General features: G+C 42.1%; 1 protein-coding gene across 1 annotated transcript in view; it reads right to left on the reverse strand.

Moving 5' to 3' along the window:
• The window catches only part of LOC311123356 (thyrotropin-releasing hormone-degrading ectoenzyme-like), a gene marked incomplete at both ends in the record, with an annotated part of 68,914 nt that overhangs the window by 15,317 nt on the left and 30,953 nt on the right, over positions 1 to 22,644 (reverse strand). Inside the window, one exon of the mRNA XM_084197626.1 lies at positions 19,822 to 19,935. Within this exon, the coding sequence (XP_084053752.1) occupies positions 19,822 to 19,935 (114 nt within the window). The remainder of the gene's footprint in view (positions 1 to 19,821; positions 19,936 to 22,644) is intronic.

Below are 22,644 nucleotides of genomic sequence, written 5' to 3' on the forward strand. Positions count from 1 at the left end.
GAGTTCTTATTGTATACCATTATATTCCTCTAAATGGAGTTCTTATTGTATAACATTATATTCCTCTAAATGGAGTTCTTATTGTATAACATTATATTCCTCTTAATGGAGTTCTTATTGTATACCATTATATTCCTCTTAATGGAGTTCTTATTGTATAACATTATATTCCTCTAAATGGAGTTCTTTATAACTATAACTGGTTTCTCCTTATAACTATCCAGTTAAACTTGATGTTTGCAACAGACAACATAGTGGTTATTATTTCAACAGGTGGTTTGTAAAACATCCTTCTAGAGCTCTGGTCTCTTCCTAGTCTCCACAGCATCAATGACGCTACACCGCAGCACGGCTGTTCTCCTAATACCGAATGGGTTCAATCTTTCAATCTTGTACTACTGTAACAATAGCGTGCAATAGGAACAGCAAAGTCTCCTGTTCTCCCTCGATGACTATTCTTGTTTCTTTCCTATTTTCTTTTAGCGGAAAAGAAAAACCTTATAATGAAATGTTCCACTTTCTGGGGGTTTGTGAGTTAGATCACGATGATATGTCTTACAAGTCAGATGATGGAAGCAGTTTGTGTGAACCCAACTCAGACATGAAAATTAAACTTTAACTTTTGTTCTGGAAGAGAGAAGTCGGCGGAAATAAGACATCACAGATCGTGTATTGATTCTTAAAAAAGTAATTAAACCTTTATAATGCAATACTGAATTATGCTAATTGTGCAAAACTAGATATTTCTCTATGGATGAGGAGACAGATGCTGTAGAAATATATCTACTGAAGTAAATGTTGGCCAGAATATCCTTGCTGCGTGCCATCTCTAAACGTCTTGATGAAACAATAACAAAACAAAACATCTCTCTCAATGGAAAAAACAAACAAGTTGATTCTGATTCAGGAGTTGATCATTATTCAAAGCAACACAAAGCAAATTTAGGGTGAAATTACCTCTAATAGAAATGTTCAGAACACTAGGTAATATATAATTACCCTTTGATAATACCAGGGGTAGCGTTCAGTGGTTTTGTTTTGTAGTCTTTCAAAGACATTAAGTATTCCATATTCTTTTGATTACAATATAGAAGGGATGCTGTAACCAGATAATAATAATGTTTGCATCCCTGGTCAAAAGTAGTGCACTATATAGGGAATAGGGTGTCATTTGGGATGCAGTCAATAACAATGTCTGTTGCCTCACGTGAGTAAACAATTATATTGCCTAATTTTTTTACAATCAATCACTATGTCCAAACGGCAGTTATTTTACGTTTGAGAATACGTTTAGAGTTTAAATTCTGTCTATATTCCTGTCGGGAAAAAATTTGAATGTGATATTATGGCTAGCAGGAAAAACAGTGTGATGTTATGGATAGCAGGAAAAACAGTGTGATGTTATGGCTAGCAGGATAAACAGTGTGATGTTATGGCTAGCAGGATAAACAGTGTGATGTTATGGCTAGCAGGATAAACAGTGTGATGTTATGGATAGCAGGATAAACAGTGTGATGTTATGGCTAGCAGGAAAAACAGTGTGATGTTATGGCTAGCAGGAAAAACAGTGTGATGTTATGGATAGCAGTAGAAACAGTGTGATGTTATGGCTAGCAGGAAAAACAGTGTGATGTTATGGCTAGCAGGAGAAACAGTGTGATGTTATGGCTAGCAGGATAAACAGTGTGATGTTATGGCTAGCAGGAAAAACAGTGTGATGTTATGGCTAGCAGGAGAAACAGTGTGATGTTATGGCTAGCAGGATAAACAGTGTGATGTTATGGATAGCAGGAAAAACAGTGTGATGTTATGGCTAGCAGGAGAAACAGTGTGATGTTATGGATAGCAGGATAAACAGTGTGATGTTATGGATAGCAGGAAAAACAGTGTGATGTTATGGATAGCAGGAAAAACAGTGTGATGTTATGGATAGCAGGATAAACAGTGTGATGTTATGGCTAGCAGGAGAAACAGTGTGATGTTATGGATAGCAGGATAAACAGTGTGATGTTATGGATAGCAGGATAAACAGTGTGATGTTATGGCTAGCAGGATAAACAGTGTGATGTTATGGATAGCAGGAAAAACAGTGTGATGTTATGGATAGCAGGATAAACAGTGTGATGTTATGGCTAGCAGGAAAAACAGTGTGATGTTATGGATAGCAGGAAAAACAGTGTGATGTTATGGATAGCAGGAAAACAGTGTGATGTTATGGCTAGCAGGAAAAACAGTGTGATGTTATGGCTAGCAGGAAAAACAGTGTGATGTTATGGATAGCAGGAAAACAGTGTGATGTTATGGCTAGCAGGAAAAACAGTGTGATGTTATGGCTAGCAGGATAAACAGTGTGATGTTATGGCTAGCAGTAGAAACAGTGTGATGTTATGGCTAGCAGGAAAAACAGTGTGATGTTATGGCTAGCAGGAGAAACAGTGTGATGTTATGGCTAGCAGGATAAACAGTGTGATGTTATGGCTAGCAGGAAAAACAGTGTGATGTTTTGGCTAGCAGGAGAAACAGTGTGATGTTATGGCTAGCAGGATAAACAGTGTGATGTTATGGATAGCAGGAAAAACAGTGTGATGTTATGGCTAGCAGGAGAAACAGTGTGATGTTATGGATAGCAGGATAAACAGTGTGATGTTATGGATAGCAGGAAAAACAGTGTGATGTTATGGATAGCAGGAAAAACAGTGTGATGTTATGGATAGCAGGATAAACAGTGTGATGTTATGGCTAGCAGGAGAAACAGTGTGATGTTATGGATAGCAGGATAAACAGTGTGATGTTATGGATAGCAGGATAAACAGTGTGATGTTATGGCTAGCAGGATAAACAGTGTGATGTTATGGCTAGCAGGAAAAACAGTGTGATGTTATGGATAGCAGGATAAACAGTGTGATGTTATGGCTAGCAGGAGAAACAGTGTGATGTTATGGCTAGCAGGAAAAACAGTGTGATGTTATGGATAGCAGGATAAACAGTGTGATGTTATGGATAGCAGGATAAACAGTGTGATGTTATGGCTAGCAGGATAAACAGTGTGATGTTATGGCTAGCAGGAAAAACAGTGTGATGTTATGGATAGCAGGATAAACAGTGTAATGTTATGGCTAGCAGGAGAAACAGTGTGATGTTATGGCTAGCAGGAAAAACAGTGTGATGTTATGGCTAGCAGGAAAAACAGTGTGATGTTATGGCTAGCAGGAAAAACAGTGTGATGTTATGGATAGCAGGAAAAACAGTGTGATGTTATGGCTAGCAGGAAAAACAGTGTGATGTTATGGATAGCAGGAAAAACAGTGTGATGTTATGGCTAGCAGGATAAACAGTGTGATGTTATGGATAGCAGGAAAAACAGTGTGATGTTATGGATAGCAGGAAAACAGTGTGATGTTATGGCTAGCAGGAGAAACAGTGTGATGTTATGGCTAGCAGGAGAAACAGTGTGATGTTATGGCTAGCAGGAAAAACAGTGTGATGTTATGGCTAGCAGGAGAAACAGTGTGATGTTATGGCTAGCAGGAAAAACAGTGTGATGTTATGGCTAGCAGGAAAAACAGTGTGATGTTACGGATAGCAGGAGAAACAGTGTGATGTTATGGCTAGCAGTAGAAACAGTGTGATGTTATGGATAGCAGGAAAAACAGTGTGATGTTATGGCTAGCAGGAAAAACAGTGTGATGTTATGGATAGCAGGATAAACAGTGTGATGTTATGGCTAGCAGGATAAACAGTGTGATGTTATGGCTAGCAGGAAAAACAGTGTGATGTTATGGATAGCAGGAGAAACAGTGTGATGTTATGGATAGCAGGATAAACAGTGTGATGTTATGGATAGCAGGAAAAACAGTGTGATGTTATGGATAGCAGGAAAAACAGTGTGATGTTATGGATAGCAGGATAAACAGTGTGATGTTATGGCTAGCAGGAGAAACAGTGTGATGTTATGGATAGCAGGATAAACAGTGTGATGTTATGGATAGCAGGATAAACAGTGTGATGTTATGGCTAGCAGGATAAACAGTGTGATGTTATGGCTAGCAGGAAAAACAGTGTGATGTTATGGATAGCAGGATAAACAGTGTGATGTTATGGCTAGCAGGAGAAACAGTGTGATGTTATGGCTAGCAGGAAAAACAGTGTGATGTTATGGATAGCAGGATAAACAGTGTGATGTTATGGATAGCAGGATAAACAGTGTGATGTTATGGCTAGCAGGATAAACAGTGTGATGTTATGGCTAGCAGGAAAAACAGTGTGATGTTATGGATAGCAGGATAAACAGTGTAATGTTATGGCTAGCAGGAGAAACAGTGTGATGTTATGGCTAGCAGGAAAAACAGTGTGATGTTATGGCTAGCAGGAAAAACAGTGTGATGTTATGGCTAGCAGGAAAAACAGTGTGATGTTATGGATAGCAGGAAAAACAGTGTGATGTTATGGCTAGCAGGAAAAACAGTGTGATGTTATGGATAGCAGGAAAAACAGTGTGATGTTATGGCTAGCAGGATAAACAGTGTGATGTTATGGATAGCAGGAAAAACAGTGTGATGTTATGGATAGCAGGAAAACAGTGTGATGTTATGGCTAGCAGGAGAAACAGTGTGATGTTATGGCTAGCAGGAGAAACAGTGTGATGTTATGGCTAGCAGGAAAAACAGTGTGATGTTATGGCTAGCAGGAGAAACAGTGTGATGTTATGGCTAGCAGGAAAAACAGTGTGATGTTATGGCTAGCAGGAAAAACAGTGTGATGTTACGGATAGCAGGAGAAACAGTGTGATGTTATGGCTAGCAGTAGAAACAGTGTGATGTTATGGATAGCAGGAAAAACAGTGTGATGTTATGGCTAGCAGGAAAAACAGTGTGATGTTATGGATAGCAGGATAAACAGTGTGATGTTATGGCTAGCAGGATAAACAGTGTGATGTTATGGCTAGCAGGAAAAACAGTGTGATGTTATGGATAGCAGGATAAACAGTGTGATGTTATGGCTAGCAGGATAAACAGTGTGATGTTATGGATAGCAGGATAAACAGTGTGATGTTATGGCTAGCAGGAGAAACAGTCATCGAAACTGTTAAAGGGGTTTTAAAAACCACTCTAATAAATGCAACAGTTGGACAATGGATGAAGATACTACAAACGTTTATAATTTGTATAATCCATCAGATATTGACTGAATTACAGCACATAAAACATTTTACTGGAACGGACAAATAATTAATTTATTAGTTGAGTTCAGGTATTGTGGTGGGAATTCAGGTATTCCATTTATTGTGAAATGTCACTTTTTTATTTTTTCTGAAAATGCACTCATATATACATTTTCTTATTCTATCAGGTATTTAGTAAAAATATTTTGTGTTAAAATAAAGACAATTATATTTGCCTCATTTGCATAAATACACAGGGTATATTTGCATATATGAAATAATTAACAAAAAGGGGTGGAACCACCAAAACAGTGGCTCTGTCTAGGCCTACCTGCACTCACCTGTACTGTCTAGACTGCCTCATTAATTATTGTCGTTCTATTGGATAATTCAACAAGCGTGTCAATAGAAGGACACCCTCGATTTACAAATCTACATGCTACTAGCAGCGTCTGGAGTGCAGAGTGCAGCGTCTCGATATGGTCTGGACCCTCTAGCTCAGTCAACTCTATCTGGCTGTACACAAAGAATAAAGCACTGACATTATATCATCTGTCACAGAGAAAGACATGGAGGAGGGAGGGAGGAGGGAGGGAGGGAAGGAAGGAAGGAATGAGAGAGAAAGAGAGGGAGAGAGAGGGAGGGAGAGAGATATATATCTATATAGAGAGAGAGAGAGAGCAAGAGAGAGAGAGAGAGAGAGAGAGAGAGAGAGAGAGAGAGAGAGAGAGAGAGAGAGAGAGAGAGAGAGAGAGAGAGAGAGGGAGAGAGAGAGATATATATATATATATATAGAGAGAGAGAGAGCAAGAGAGAGAGGAAGGAGAGAGAGAGAGAGAGAGAGAGAGAGCGAGAGAGAGAGATAGAGAGAGAGAGAGAGAGAGAGAGAGAACAAGAGAGAACAAGATAGAGAGGGACAGTGTTGACCAGCTAAGGAAGTGCGGATGTCACGAATGTCACATAACTGCTCTATGAAATGAGTTAACAGAACTCTCCATCTGGCCCATATGTGTTCTCAACATGAGCTTTAGTCCTGATCATATTTCATTTGGGTTATTCTCTCTCTCTGCCCTGCCACTGTATTAAGACTGCTACCTCAGCACTGGGTCGCTGGGCGGTCGGGTCTGTGCCTGGAAGTGTTTGGCACACACACACACACACACACACACACACACACACACACACACACACACACACACACACACACACACACACACATACACACACACACAGCAGCTGCCTGCACCTCCGACTGCACAGGTCTTACACCTCAGGAAGATCAGATCTGTCAAAAGTAAAAAGGAACAGGGTGTCATTTGAGACACAGCCAGTTCCTTCCTTCTTATGTGGCATTCCTCAGCAGGCGGTCTAGCAGAGAGAGAAACAGAGAGAGAGACAGAGAGAGAGACAGAGAGAGAGAGAGAGAGAGAGAGAGAGAGAGAGAGAGAGAGAGAGAGAGAGAGAGAGAGAGAGAGAGAGAGAGAGAGAGAGAGAGAGAGAGAGAGAGAGAGAGAGAGAGAGCGAGAGAGAGAGAGAGAGAGAGAGAGAGAGAGAGAGAGAGAGAGAGAGAGAGAGACAGAGAGAGAAACAGAGAGAGAGAGGGAGAAACAGAGAGAGAGAGAGAGCGAGAGAGAGAAACAGAGAGAGAGAAACAGAGAGAGAAACGGAGCGAGGGTGATAGTGGAGGTGATTGGGGACATTGTCTTTTGGATGGGATGTTAAACGGGTCACCTGACACTCTAAAGATCCCATGGCACTTATCGTAAGACTAGGGGTGTTAACCCCGGTGTCCTGGCTAAATTCCCAATCTGGCCCTCATACCATCATGGCCACCTAATCATCCCCAGCTTCCAATTGGCTCATTCATCCCCCTCCTCTCCCCTGTAACTATTCCCCAGGACGTTGCTGTAAATAAGAACGTGTTCTCAGTCAACTTACCTGGTAAAATAAGGGTTAAAATAACTAAATAAAATCACCCTCTCCTGTCCTCCTCCAATCCTCCCTCCATCCCTCCACTATCACCCTCTCCTGTCCTCCTCCAATCCTCCCTCCATCCCTCCACTATCACCCTCTCCTGTCCTCCTCCAATCCTCCCTCCATCCCCCCACTATCACCCTCTCCTGTCCTCCTCCAATCCTCCCTCCATCCCCCCACTATCACCCTCTCCTGTCCTCCTCCAATCCTCCCTCCATCCCTCCACTATCACCCTCTCCTGTCCTCCTCCAATCCTCCCTCCATCCCTCCACTATCACCCTCTCCTGTCCTCCTCCAATCCTCCCTCCATCCCCCCACTATCACCCTCTCCTGTCCTCCTCCCTCCCTCCATCCCTCCACTATCACCCTCTCCTGTCCTCCTCCAATCCTCCCTCCATCCCTCCACTATCACCCTCTCCTGTCCTCCTCCAATCCTCCCTCCATCCCTCCACTATCACCCTCTCCTGTCCTCCTCCCTCCCTCCATCCCCCCACTATCACCCTCTCCTGTCCTCCTCCAATCCTCCCTCCATCCCCCCACTATCACCCTCTCCTGTCCTCCTCCAATCCTCCCTCCATCCCTCCACTATCACCCTCTCCTGTCCTCCTCCCTCCCTCCCTCCCTCCCTCCTTCCCTCCCTCCCTCCCTCCCTCCCTCCCTCCGTCCATCCCCCTCCAAGACTATCCCTCCTCCAATGTCATCAGAACGGCAGACTTCTAAACTCAGAGTCCCAGTGATATCTCCTTATCAGCTCCACCAATCAGAGCCTGCCAGTTGCATTACTCCTCAATATTACCTTTTTAACAATTTACACTCGTGGGAATTGGCCTATATGGATAGGGCTACATTGAGATGTTTCTCACAGAGGAAATATGAACAGCATATGCATAACCATGGTAGCAATTGAAAAGGGAACAGTTTGGAGAAAATTGTAAAATGATTAGACTAAAGGTGAGGACACAACGGTTCACCTGACGCGAGACTGAATCCAAACATTACACTGTTGATTTTATGAAGCATTTGTTGATAATGAAATCAGAAAATACTCTGGATACATTCAGTAACGTGATAGGACAATTCCTGGAAAATGTGGGGTAGGGTGCAACATAAGACAAAAAAAAATAATGACAAGGGTTTGAGTGAGAGGACTAACTGCTGTCTCCCAGTGGCCACTCACCTCTCCAAAGTGTGCACAGTTCCTAAGTAATTTCAATGCACTTTTATGACCCAAAGAAGAGTCTTCAACTATAAGGTGCTTGTTTTAGCTCTCCTTGCTGTGCTGTTGAGGAACTAGAGCAAGCACACTGGTAGTTGTTTTGTTTGGAACACAACCCTGCATCCCCGCCGTCACACAATTACTGCTGTTGTTTACGCAATCCAAAAAACAGTCCATTATAAAATCGCAATCTGGGTCAGGTGGGCATCATTTGAAAGCTTGTTCTGTTGCCAACATCACTAGCTAAGTTATAAAATACGATCTTACAGCGTTAGGGATTGCACAACGTCTTGTGGCGCGTGGTGCTCCAGTTCCGAATGGCTGTCAGTCAGAGCTGTGAAGCCGAGAACCTGAGCTCTGACGTCATGTTACTATATACCCCACTGCGTTTCACTGTCTGGTATCTGCCATTTTAAACCTGCATACGGGTACGAGTGTAAAGGGCTACACTGCTCTGCGCTTGGCTGATACCCTGTGTTTGTCTGTCTGACTTAGTTTTGAGCTACAGTACCAGTCAAAAGTTTGGATTTTCTACATTGTAGAATAATAGTGAAGACATCAAAACTATGAAATAACACATATGGAATCATGTAGTAACCAAAATATATATATTATTCAAAGTAGCCACCCTTTGCCTTGATGACAGCTTTGCACACTCTTGGCATTCTCTCAACCAGCTTCATGAATGCTTTTCCAACAGTCTTGTGGTCCTCTGTAGCTCAGCTGGTAGAGCACGGCGCTTGTAACGCCAAGGTAGTGGGTTCGATCCCCGGGACCACCCATACACAAAAATGTATGCACGCATGACTGTAAGTCGCTTTGGATAAAAGCATCTGCTAAATGGCATATTATTATTATTATTATTATATTATTATTAGTTCCCACATATGCTGAGCACTTGTTTGCTGCTTTTCCTTCACTCTGTGGTCCAACTCATCCCAAACCATCTCAATTGGGTTGAGGCCGGGTGATTGTGGAGGCCAGATCATATGATGCAGCACTCCATCACTCTCCTTCTTGGTCAAATAGCCCTTACACAGCCTGGAGGTGTGTTTTGTGTCATTGTCTTGTTGAAAAACAAATGATAGTCCCAATAAGCGCAAACCAGATGGGATGGCATATCGCTGCAGAATGCTGTGGTAGCCATGCCGGTTAAGTGTGCCTTGAATTCTAAATAAATCACATACAGTGTCACCAGCAAAGCACCCCCACACCATCACACCTCCTCCATGCTTCACGGTGGGAACCACACATGCGGAGATCATCCGTTCACCTACTCTGCATCTCACAAAGACACGGCGGTTGGAACCAAAAATCTCAAATTTGGACTCCAGACTAAAGGTCCAATTTCCACCGGTCTAATGTCCATTGCTTGTGATTCTTGGCCCAAGCAAGTCTCTTCTTATTATTAGTGTCCTTTAGTAGTGGTTTCCTTGCAGCAATTCGGCCATGAAGGCCTGATTCACGCGGTCTCCTCTGAACAGTTGTTGTTGATGTTGATTTTGTCTGTTACTTGAACTCTGTGAAGTATTTATTTGGGCTACAATCTGAGGTGCAGTCAACTCTAATGAACTTATACTCTGCAGAAGAGGTAACTCTGGCTCTTCCTTTCCTGTGGCGGTCCTCATGAGAGCCAGTTTCATCATAGTGCTTGATGGTTTTTACGACTGCACTTGAAGAAAATGTAAAAGTTATTGAAATGTTCCGTATTGACTGACCTTCATGTATTAAAGTAATGACGGACTGTCATTTCTCTTTGCTAATTTCCATAATATGGACTTGGTCTTTTAGGGCTATCTTCTGTATACCCCCCCCCCCCCCCCCCCCCACAAATTAACTTTTAACAAGGCACACCTGTTAATTAAAATGCATTCCAGGTGACTACCTCATGAAGCTGGTTGAGAGAATGCCAAGAGTGTGCAAAGCTGTCATCAAGGCAAAGGATGGCTACTTTGAAGAATCTCAAATATAAAATATATATTTTGATTTGTTTAACACTTTTTTGGTTACTACATGATTCCATATGTGTTATTTCATAGTTTCGATGTCTTCACTATTATTCTACAATGTAGAAAATAGTAAAAATAAAGAACATTCCTGGAATGAGTATGGTGTGTCCAAACTTTTGACTTGTATGTCTGATCAGGAAGGGTAAAGGGTTTGCTGAAAACTGTCCACTTCTGAGAACTTCAGAAAAATGAATGTGTGAATATTAATACCTGAACTCTCTTTTTCACCCTCTTTGTTTATCTCTGTGTAACAGGACTGCATGTTAACAAAGCAGAGAGAGAGAGAGAGAGAGAGACAGGAGGATGTTGTTCTCTTCATTTAGACACTTTCCCAATGGATGAGTCACACTGTCTTTCTTTCCTTAAGAGCATGAGGGCGGCATCGTACGCCTCCTTCCAAAAAAAGAGAGGTCAGACATCAGCCAATTTGCACCTTAACTCATCTAAATACGGAAGCCAGTATCACGATACACTGCCTGCACAGTCACAGAGTCAGAGAAAGGCTTCCAATGGTGTTAGAACTATAGAACTAGAATCATTCTGATCTATGGTTGGAACACTGGGATATTATTGTGTTCCGTTTTGTCATGCTAATGACGGTCTTATCTAATGTGAATAGAAACTGATATGAGTGTTTATTTTCCATACAGAGCTGTTGCATCTAGAGACACTCAGAGAAGCCTCGTCTGTGTCTCCCTGTGTGTATCTGAATCAAATTCATCACATCAACAAAAGGGACAAAGACTTGAAACTGACGAGAATAACTGAAGTGATGATTGTTGTGTTCTAGAACAAAGAGAGTTTTGAAGTATGGGCCACTGTTTCACTGGGCTGTTTGGTATATTGATGATGCATGGAAATGATCACGTATACCAAAACCCTATGACAAAACATTTATTTGTACTGCTCTAATTACATTTGTAAACAGTTTATAATAGCAATAAGGCATCTTGTGGGGTTTGTGATATATGGCCAATATACCACGGCTAAGGGCTGTGTCCAGGCGTTGCGTTGTGCATAAGAACAGCCCTTAGCCGTGTTATATTGGCCATTTACCACACCCCCCTCGGGCCTTATTGCATAAGTATACTCGGTGTATATAGGGGAAGAGGGTGCCATGTAGGACGATACCTTAAGCTATTAATAGACAGGGGTGTCTTCCATAGATACTCTTAATATTCCAAACGATGTGGTTGCCTTAGCAATGTCTTAGTTAAGCAGTGGGTTCACAGACAGCTATAGAATTACACATAATTTATAGGATCTCTATGGTAAGAGTGATCATAATTCCATGATGAAAGAAATATCACAATGGTAGTTCATTTTCATTAATAATATACTGTCGCAAATTCAATATCACATGAATAATATTTCCACTGAATGCATTCAATTATTTGTTTTCTATACACTGTAAACTCCATTTATGTTCAACACAATTCTTTGTCATAACAACGCACCTGTAGCTGAACAAACGTGGGTTATATTTCATTAACCTGTCAGACATAACGTGGGTTATATTTCATTAACCTGTCAGACATAACAACGTATCTCTAATTGAATCACAGACACAGCTCAGCGGAGAGCTTATAGGAGAGTAAAGTATGATTTGCATAATTGTTCATATTCATGTTTGTATTAATTGGGTCTCTTAGGCCTTTCCTGTGAATGGTGCTTTAGTAGAATATCTCAACATACGCATTACATTACAGCAAGAAGTGAAGATCACATATCAGTCAGCTAGCTAGCTGGGGTTTGGGCTGAATATGGGTTATGTACGTATCAACATCAGTCAGCTATCTAGCTGGGGTATGGGCTGAATATGAGTTATGTATATATCAACATCAGTCAGCTAGCTAGCTGGGGTATGGGCTGAATATGGGTTATGTACGTATCAACATCAGTCAGCTAGCTAGCTGGGGTATGGGCTGAATATGAGTTATGTACGTATCAGTCCAGTCCAGTGTGATATTGGTACTGTGAGATGGTACAGTCCAGTCCAGTCCAGTGTGATATTGGTACTGTGTGATGGTACAGTCCAGTCCAGTGCGATATTGGTACTCTGTGATGGTACAGTCCAGTCCAGTAGTGTGATATTGGTACTCTGTGATGGTACAGTCCAGTCCAGTGCGATATTGGTACTGTGTGATGGTACAGTCCAGTCCAGTGCGATATTGGTACTGTGTGATGGTACAGTCCAGTCCAGTGCGTTGCACTGCATGTCAAGTGGCCTAGTAACCATGCAGTGAGATATGGGTCTTCAATGAGTCCCCCACAGGGAACGGTACGACTTTCAATTAAAATGCTGCCGTCGCTACTAAGATGAAATCAGAGTAAATTACTACCACAATGCGACATTTATGGCCTGTCACTGTTTAGATCAGTGTAAATGACTACTGCAATGCGACATTTATGGCCTGTCACTGTTTAGATCAGTGTAAATTACTACCGCAATGCGACATTTATGGCCTGTCACTGTTTAGATCAGTGTAAATTACTACCACAATGCAACATTTATGGCCTGTAACTGTTTAGATCAGTGTAAATTACTACCACAATGCAACATAACAGAAGTGAGGCTATATACAGGGGGTTCCTGTCAGTGGTACTGATGTCGATGTGGTGGTGGAGTCAGGCGCAGGACACAGAAGCTTAATCCAAACAGACTTTACTAGTCAGGAAAAGGACAAATACAAAATAAAGAGCCTCAAACGACGGAGGCGAGTGATACGCAGACCGTGCGTAAAACACTAAATACAAGAGATGCGCAAACAGTGCGTAACTACTCTTGAATACGAGAATGCAAAATCCAACAAACCCCAACAGACAGGCGTACAATTACACACAACTAACTACAAACAAAACGAGAAACTTATAGGGGACATAATGAACACTAAATGGAAACAGGTGAACAAGGAAGACAAAACCAAACAAACATCGATAACATTCAACGGTGGCAGCTAGTACTCCGGGGACGACGAACGCCGAAGCCTGCCCGAGCAAGGAGGAGGAGCAGCCTCGGCCGAAACCGTGACAGTACCGGTACAGAGTCAATGTGTTAGTCGATGTAATAACAGTAGGGAGGCTATATACAGGGGGTACCGGTACAGAGTCAATGTGTTAGTGGAGGTAATAACAGTAGGGAGGCTATATACAGGGGGTACCGGTACAGAGTCAATGTGTTAGTCGATGTAATAACAGTAGGGAGGCTATATACAGGGGGTACCGGTACAGAGTCAATGTGTTAGTCGATGTAATAACAGTAGGGAGGCTATATACAGGGGGTACCGGTACAGAGTCAATGTGTTAGTCGATGTAATAACAGTAGGGAGGCTATATACAGGGGGTACCGGTACAGAGTCAATGTGTTAGTGGAGGTAATAACAGTAGGGAGGCTATATACAGGGGGGTACCGGTACAGAGTCAATGTGTTAGTGGAGGTAATAACAGTAGGGAGGCTATATACAGGGGGTACCGGTACAGAGTCAATGTGTTAGTGGAGGTAATAACAGTAGGGAGGCTATATACAGGGGGTACCGGTACAGAGTCAATGTGTTAGTGGAGGTAATAACAGTAGGGAGGCTATATACAGGGGGTACCGGTACAGAGTCAATGTGTTAGTGGAGGTAATAACAGTAGGGAGGCTATATACATATTATATATAGGGGGGTACCGGTACAGAGTCAATGTGTTAGTCGATGTAATAACAGTAGGGAGGCTATATACATATTATATACAGGGGGTACCAGTACAGAGTCAATGTGCAGAGGCACTGGGTAGTCGAGGTAATTGAGGTAATATGTACAGTGGGGAAAAAAAGTATTTAGTCAGCCACGAATTGTGCAAGTTCTCCCACTTAAAACGATGAAAGAGGCCTGTAATTTTCATCATAGGTACACGTCAACTATGACAGACAAATTGAGAATTTTTTTTCCTGAAAATCACATTGTAGGATTTTAATGAATTTATTTGCAAATTATGGTGGAAAATAAGTATTTGGTCACCTACAAACAAGCAAGATTTCTGGCTCTCACAGACCTGTAACTTCTTCTTTAAGAGGCTCCTCTGTCCTCCACTCGTTACCTGTATTAATGGCACCTGTTTGAACTTGTTATCAGTATAAAAGACACCTGTCCACAACCTCAAACAGTCACACTCCAAACTCCACTATGGCCAAGACCAAAGAGCTGTCAAAGGACACCAGACACAAAATTGTAGACCTGCACCAGGCTGGGAAGACTGAATCTGCAATAGGTAAGCAGCTTGGTTTGAATAAATCAACTGTGGGAGCAATTATTAGGAAATGGAAGACATACAAGACCACTGATAATCTCCCTCGATCTGGGGCTCCACGCAAGATCTCACACCGTGGGGTCAAAATGATCACAAGAACGGTGAGCAAAAATCCCAGAACCACACGGGGGGACCTAGTGAATGACCTGCAGAGAGCTGGGACCAAAGTAACAAAGCTTACCATCAGTAACACACTACGCCGCCAGGGACTCAAATCCTGCAGTGCAAGACGTGTCCCCCTGCAAATAGTCCCGGTAGCCATGATCAGCTGTTCAGGAGTCTTATGGCTTGGGGGTAGAAGCTGTTCAGGAGTCTTATGGCTTGGGGGTAGAAGCTGTTCAGGAGTCTTATGGCTTGGGGGTAGAAGCTGTTCAGGAGTCTTATGGCTTGGGGGTAGAAGCTGTTAAGGAGTCTTATGGCTTGGGGGTAGAAGCTGTTAAGGAGTCTTATGGCTTGGGGGTATAAGCTGTTAAGGAGTCTTATGGCTTGGGGGTAGAAGCTGTTCAGGAGCCTTATGGCTTGGGGGTAGAAGCTGTTAAGAAGCCTTATGGCTTGGGGGTAGAAGCTGTTAAGGAGTCTTATGGCTTGGGGGTAGAAGCTGTTAAGGAGTCTTATGGCTTGGGGGTAGAAGCTGTTCAGGAGCCTTATGCCTTGGGGGTAGAAGCTGTTAAGGAGTCTTATGGCTTGGGGGTAGAAGCTGTTAAGGAGCCTTATGCCTTGGGGGTAGAAGCTGTTAAGGAGTCTTATGGCTTGGGGGTAGAAGCTGTTAAGGAGTCTTATGGCTTGGGGGTAGAAGCTGTTGAGAAGCCTTTTGGACCTAGACTTGGCGCTCACTGTTTAGATCAGTGTAAATTACTACTGCAATGCAACATTTATGGCCTGTCACTGTTTAGATCAGTGTAAATTACTACCGCAATGCAACATTTATGGCCTGTCACTGTTTAGATCAGTGTAAATTACTACCGCAATGCAACATTTATGGCCTGTCACTGTTTAGATCAGTGTAAATTACTACCGCAATGCAACATTTATGGCCTGTCACTTAGTTTTTAACACCTTGGAAACTGGAAATGCATAAAAAACTAACTTTGTTTTCCACATCAGCATAAATACACCTCTGTCTGGAAACTTGGAGGGAACTGAAAATGACATTTACCAAACAACATTTTGTTCCACACACCAAACTCTTTATGAGAGATTATTTTAATGGAAGTGAGAGATGCATGAACGCATCGGCCCCTAAACGATGTTGAACAAGGAATGAAAACGGGTCTAATTTAAATTGAAGGGTTTCAGATGGAACGGTTAAAGCAGGAAGTTAGTGGTTTATCATGCTAGATGTAAACAGTATGGACAGACTAATCAGTTACATAACAGTATTGTATATTGTTTGGTAAATAGAGAATAAACTGCTCCTTGTCTATGTACCAACTGACAGAGTCATTATAATAAACTGCTCCTTGTCTATGTACCAACTGACAGAGTCATTATAATAAACTGCTCCTTGTCTATGTACCAACTGACAGAGTCATTAGAATGAACTGCTCCTTGTCTATGTACCAACTGACAGAGTCATTATAATAAACTGCTCCTTGTCTATGTACCAACTGACAGAGTCATTATAATAAACTGCTCCTTGTCTATGTACCAACTGACAGAGTCATTATAATAAACTGCTCCTTGTCTATGTACCAACTGACAGAGTCATTATAATAAACTGCTCCTTGTCTATGTACCAACTGACAGAGTCATTATAATAAACTGCTCCTTGTCTATGTACCAACTGACAGAGTCATTATAATAAACTGCTCCTTGTCTATGTACCAACTGACAGAGTCATTATAATAAACTGTTCCTTGTCTATGTACCAACTGACAGAGTCATTATAATGAACTGCTCCTTGTCTATGTACCAACTGACAGAGTCATTATAATAAACTGTTCCTTGTCTATGTACCAACTGACAGAGTCATTATAATAAACTGCTCCTTGTCTATGTACCAACTGACAGAGTCATTATAATAAACTGCTCCTTGTCTATGTACCAACTGACAGAGTCATTATAATAAACTGCTCCTTGTCTATGTACCAACTGACAGAGTCATTATAATAAACTGCTCCTTGTCTATGTACCAACTGACAGAGTCATTATAATAAACTGCTCCTTGTCTATGTACCAACTGACAGAGTCATTATAATGAACTGCTCCTTGTCTATATACCAACTGACAGAGTCATTATAATAAACTGTTCCTTGTCTATGTAACAACTGACAGAGTCATTATAATGAACTGCTCCTTGTCTATGTACCAACTGACAGAGTCATTATAATAAACTGTTCCTTGTCTATGTACCAACTGACAGAGTCATTATAATAAACTGTTCCTTGTCTATGTACCAACTGACAGAGTCATTATAATAAACTGCTCCTTGTCTATGTACCAACTGACAGAGTCATTAGAATAAACTGCTCCTTGTCTATGTACCAACTGACAGAGTCATTATAATAAACTGCTCCTTGTCTATGTACCAACTGACAGAGTCATTATAATAAACTGCTCCTTGTCTATGTACCAACTGACAGAGTCATTAGAATAAACTGCTCCTTGTCTATGTACCAACTGACAGAGTCATTATAATAAACTGCTCCTTGTCTATGTACCAACTGACAGAGTCATTAGAATGAACTGCTCCTTGTCTATGTACCAACTGACAGAGTCATTATAATAAACTGTTCCTTGTCTATGTACCAACTGACAGAGTCATTATAATAAACTGCTCCTTGTCTATGTACCAACTGACAGAGTCATTAGAATGAACTGCTCCTTGTCTATGTACCAACTGACAGAGTCATTATAATAAACTGCTCCTTGTCTATGTACCAACTGACAGAGTCATTAGAATAAACTGCTCCTTGTCTATGTACCAACTGACAGAGTCATTATAATGAACTGCTCCTTGTCTATGTACCAACTGACAGAGTCATTATAATAAACTGTTCCTTGTCTATGTACCAACTGACAGAGTCATTAGAATGAACTGCTCCTTGTCTATGTACCAACTGACAGAGTCATTATAATAAACTGCTCCTTGTCTATGTACCAACTGACAGAGTCATTATAATAAACTGTTCCTTGTCTATGTACCAACTGACAGAGTCATTAGAATGAACTGCTCCTTGTCTATGTACCAACTGACAGAGTCATTATAATAAACTGTTCCTTGTCTATGTACCAACTGACAGAGTCATTATAATAAACTGCTCCTTGTCTATGTACCAACTGACAGAGTCATTATAATAAACTGCTCCTTGTCTATGTACCAACTGACAGAGTCATTATAATAAACTGCTCCTTGTCTATGTACCAACTGACAGAGTCATTAGAATAAACTGCTCCTTGTCTATGTACCAACTGACAGAGTCATTATAATAAACTGCTCCTTGTCTATGTACCAACTGACAGAGTCATTATAATAAACTGCTCCTTGTCTATGTACCAACTGACAGAGTCATTAGAATAAACTGCTCCTTGTCTATGTACCAACTGACAGAGTCATTAGAATAAACTGCTCCTTGTCTATGTACCAACTGACAGAGTCATTATAATAAACTGCTCCTTGTCTATGTACCAACTGACAGAGTCATTATAATAAACTGCTCCTTGTCTATGTACCAACTGACAGAGTCATTATAATAAACTGTTCCTTGTCTATGTACCAACTGACAGAGTCATTATAATAAACTGCTCCTTGTCTATGTACCAACTGACAGAGTCATTATAATAAACTGCTCCTTGTCTATGTACCAACTGACAGAGTCATTATAATAAACTGTTCCTTGTCTAAGTACCAACTGACAGAGTCATTATAATAAACTGTTCCTTGTCTATGTACCAACTGACAGAGTCATTATAATAAACTGCTCCTTGTCTATGTACCAACTGACAGAGTCATTATAATAAACTATTCCTTGTCTATGTACCAACTGACAGAGTCATTATAATAAACTGCTCCTTGTCTATGTACCAACTGACAGAGTCATTATAATAAACTGCTCCTTGTCTATGTACCAACTGACAGAGTCATTAGAATAAACTGTTCCTTGTCTATGTACCAACTGACAGAGTCATTAGAATGAACTGCTCCTTGTCTATGTACCAACTGACAGAGTCATTAGAATGAACAGTTCCTTGTCTTTGTACCAACTGACAGAGTCATTATAATAAACTGTTCCTTGTCTTTGTACCAACTGACAGAGTCATTATAATAAACTGTTCCTTGTCTATGTACCAACTGACAGAGTCATTATAATAAACTGCTCCTTGTCTATGTACCAACTGACAGAGTCATTAGAATGAACTGCTCCTTGTCTATGTACCAACTGACAGAGTCATTAGAATGAACTGCTCCTTGTCTATGTACCAACTGACAGAGTCATTATAATAAACTGCTCCTTGTCTATGTACCAACTGACAGAGTCATTATAATAAACTGCTCCTTGTCTATGTACCAACTGACAGAGTCATTATAATAAACTGCTCCTTGTCTATGTACCAACTGACAGAGTCATTATAATAAACTGTTCCTTGTCTATGTACCAACTGACAGAGTCATTATAATAAACTGTTCCTTGTCTATGTACCAACTGACAGAGTCATTAGAATGAACTGTTCCTTGTCTATGTACCAACTGATAGAGTCATTATAATAAACTGTTCCTTGTCTATGTACCAACTGACAGAGTCATTATAATAAACTGTTCCTTGTCTATGTACCAACTGACAGAGTCATTATAATAAACTGCTCCTTGTCTATGTACCAACTGACAGAGTCATTATAATAAACTGCTCCTTGTCTATGTACCAACTGACAGAGTCATTATAATAAACTGCTCCTTGTCTATGTACCAACTGACAGAGTCATTATAATAAACTGCTCCTTGTCTATGTACCAACTGACAGAGTCATTATAATAAACTGCTCCTTGTCTATGTACCAACTGACAGAGTCATTATAATGAACTGTTCCTTGTCTATGTACCAACTGACAGAGTCATTAGCAACTGTTCTAACGCTCAGATAAGATCAGAAGTAAAGTCATTTTGGGTGGTTAAATTAGTTATAGTGTAATTACAAGGTATCTTTCAGTATCTTTAGAACAAAACAAAGATCTTACCATGTTCCATTTGGGAAAGAGGAAGTCCGTTCCAACGTACTCAAAGAAGTGAGCGAAGCCTTCCTTCAGCCAGACATCCTCCCACCACACTGGGGTTACCAGGTCACCAAACCACTGCAGCAAGACAATAAGAAAACATCTGAGTTAAACTGAGCTTATCCTCTTGTGTGACCAATAGCTGGTTAGCTTGTACGCATTAGATTTGCTTTTCAGATTTAGCTTCGCTGAAAGTTTGGTGTAATTTCTCCACACTCCAAACCAAATCCAACTTTTCCACCTGAGGTAGAGTTGACTCCTTTAGAGATGAATCCGTTTCAGGTTATTACCCTTCAGGGGTTTTAGGAACACATGCTGCATTACCCAAAGAGCACAAAAAGGCAGAAAAAACTATTTCCCTAAAAGACAGACAGACGCTCTTGTTTCAACCTTGATCAATATGGAGGCTGAAAGTGTCCGAATAAACAGAAGTCACAAAGACAGAACCCGTTTACCACTTTTCAGACACTTTATGCCAGGGGGCTTTCCCAAACAAACTCCTGCTGAACACAAAATAAAAGCTTGTTTCAAAGTATCCGTTGAAACAGGAAGAACATACTTTTTTTTGAGGAACAATAGGAAACTAGAAACAGGCTATTGTGAGACAGACAGTATGACTAGAACGCCAGCAGTCATCCAGATGTAGGAAACTAGAAACAGGTTATTGTGAGCCAGACAGTATGACTACAACACCAGCAGTCATCCAGATGATGTTCATAACAACCTCTCAGGTACTATCTACATGTGGATCCCTAAATAGAGGAGCTGATAATGGATAGTTCTCTGTAGAACCGGTCTCCCTCCCAAAACGGACACTGGTCAAAAGTAGTGCACTATATAGGAAATAGGGTGTCATTTGGGACGCATGCTGGGGCTCTTCATCACAACACTACAGGTGTAAGGACAACACTTCTCTGTGTGTGGTGGACTGTCCCATCCACCCTGTCACCACCCTGTCACCACCCAGTCACCACCCTGTCACCACCCAGTCACCACCCTGTCACTGTCACTATCCAGACACTACCCTGTCACCACCCTGTCACCACCCAGTCACCACCCTGCCACTGTCACCATCCAGACACTACCCTGTCACCACCCTGTCACCACCCTGTCACTGTCACCATCCAGACACTACCCTGTCACCACCCTGTCACCACCCAGTCGCCACCCTGTCACTGTCACCATCCAGACACCACCCTGTCACTGTCGCCACCCTGTCACTGTCGCCACCCAGACACCACCCTGTCACCAGCCTGTCACTGTCACCACCCAGTCACCACCCATACACCACCCAGGCACCACCCTGTCACCACTTAGTCACCATCATTACCCTGTCAACACCCAGTCACCCTCATCACCCTTGTCACCACCTGGACACCACCCTACACCACCCAGTCACCCCCTTTCACCACCCAGTCACCCCCTTTCACCACCCAGTCACCCCCTTTCACCACCCAGTCACCCCCTTTCACCACCCTACACCACCCTGTCACCAGCCTGTCACTGTCACCACCCTGTCAGCACCCTGTCACCACCCAGCACCACCCAGGCACTACCCTGTCACCACCATCACCTCTGTCACCCTCATCACCCTGTGACCACCCGGACACCACCCAGTCATCCCCTTTCACCACCCAGTCACCCAGTCACCACTCAGGCACCACCCTGTCACTACCCAGTCACCACCCTGTCACCACCCAGTCACCACCCTGTCACTGTCACCATCCAGACACCACCCTGTCACCCACATCACCCTGTCACCACCCGGTTACCACCCTACACCACCCAGTCACCCTCTTTCACGACCCAGTCACCCAGAGAACCAGAGCACTAAAGAGACTCATGTAATATTTAGCCGTGGTAGCTAACGCCAGATCAAACTACATCACAGAGCAGGGCAGGGCAGGCAAACACTGAATGCTGCCGGCATTCTGCTTCTCCGGGCTGGCTTTCAAACAAGGCCCTTCTGAAACAGACAAGTATCTCTGTCTCTCCCTCTGTATCCCTCTCACTCTCTCTCTCTCTCTCGTTCTTTTTGGCGGCTCAAGTGATGCTTTCAGCTTGCGTCAAATCTCCTCTGCTGGAGGACGACCAAATCTTTGACAACATTTGTTATGTCATTACTATGACAGCCTTATGTAGGGCTTATGAAGGTTCTATGTAGGCCATATGTAGGGCTTATGAAGGCTCTATGTAGGCCTTATAGCAGGGTTAAAATACAGTGTATCATCTGTGATGCCTGAAATGGCTGTTGGTTGGTTGGGTGGTTGGGTGGGTGGTTGGGTGGTTGGAAATCTAGGTCACTTTATACTCTACGCTTCAGACCCCCTCCACATCGACGACCCCCTCCCCTCCTCACCCTCCACATAGGTACAAAGAGAAGATCTGCCCGTTTGATCAAGCCACCATTACCATTTCCTGCAGTATACTGTGCCACAGATCTGCCAGCCAGCTGTTAAATATTTATAGCGTAAAATAAGCAAACGTGGAGGCCTGTTATTTCTACTGTAGTGCCCTCTTCTTGATCCACTGGCGCTGTGTCTTCCTGGTTGCACTTAAAAGAACGTAACCATGGTAATTAGACTCAATTGAGTGAGATGTAGAGGGACTTCAAAGACCAGGAAAAAACAAAGCACTTTTATTGTGCTTTTTGTGACAAATTTAGCACAAACTAGAAAAGATGAAGAGTGTTACAACCAACCAACTGACAGAAATTGTTTTTATTCCCGTTCAGGTTTTTTTTGTATTTTTTTTGGCACCTTGTGTGTTGCTATTATTTCTTGACAG

This window comes from Coregonus lavaretus, assembly GCF_964263955.1.
Source record: "Coregonus lavaretus genome assembly, contig: HAP1_SCAFFOLD_2477, whole genome shotgun sequence".
Lineage (NCBI taxonomy): Eukaryota > Metazoa > Chordata > Actinopteri > Salmoniformes > Salmonidae > Coregonus > Coregonus lavaretus.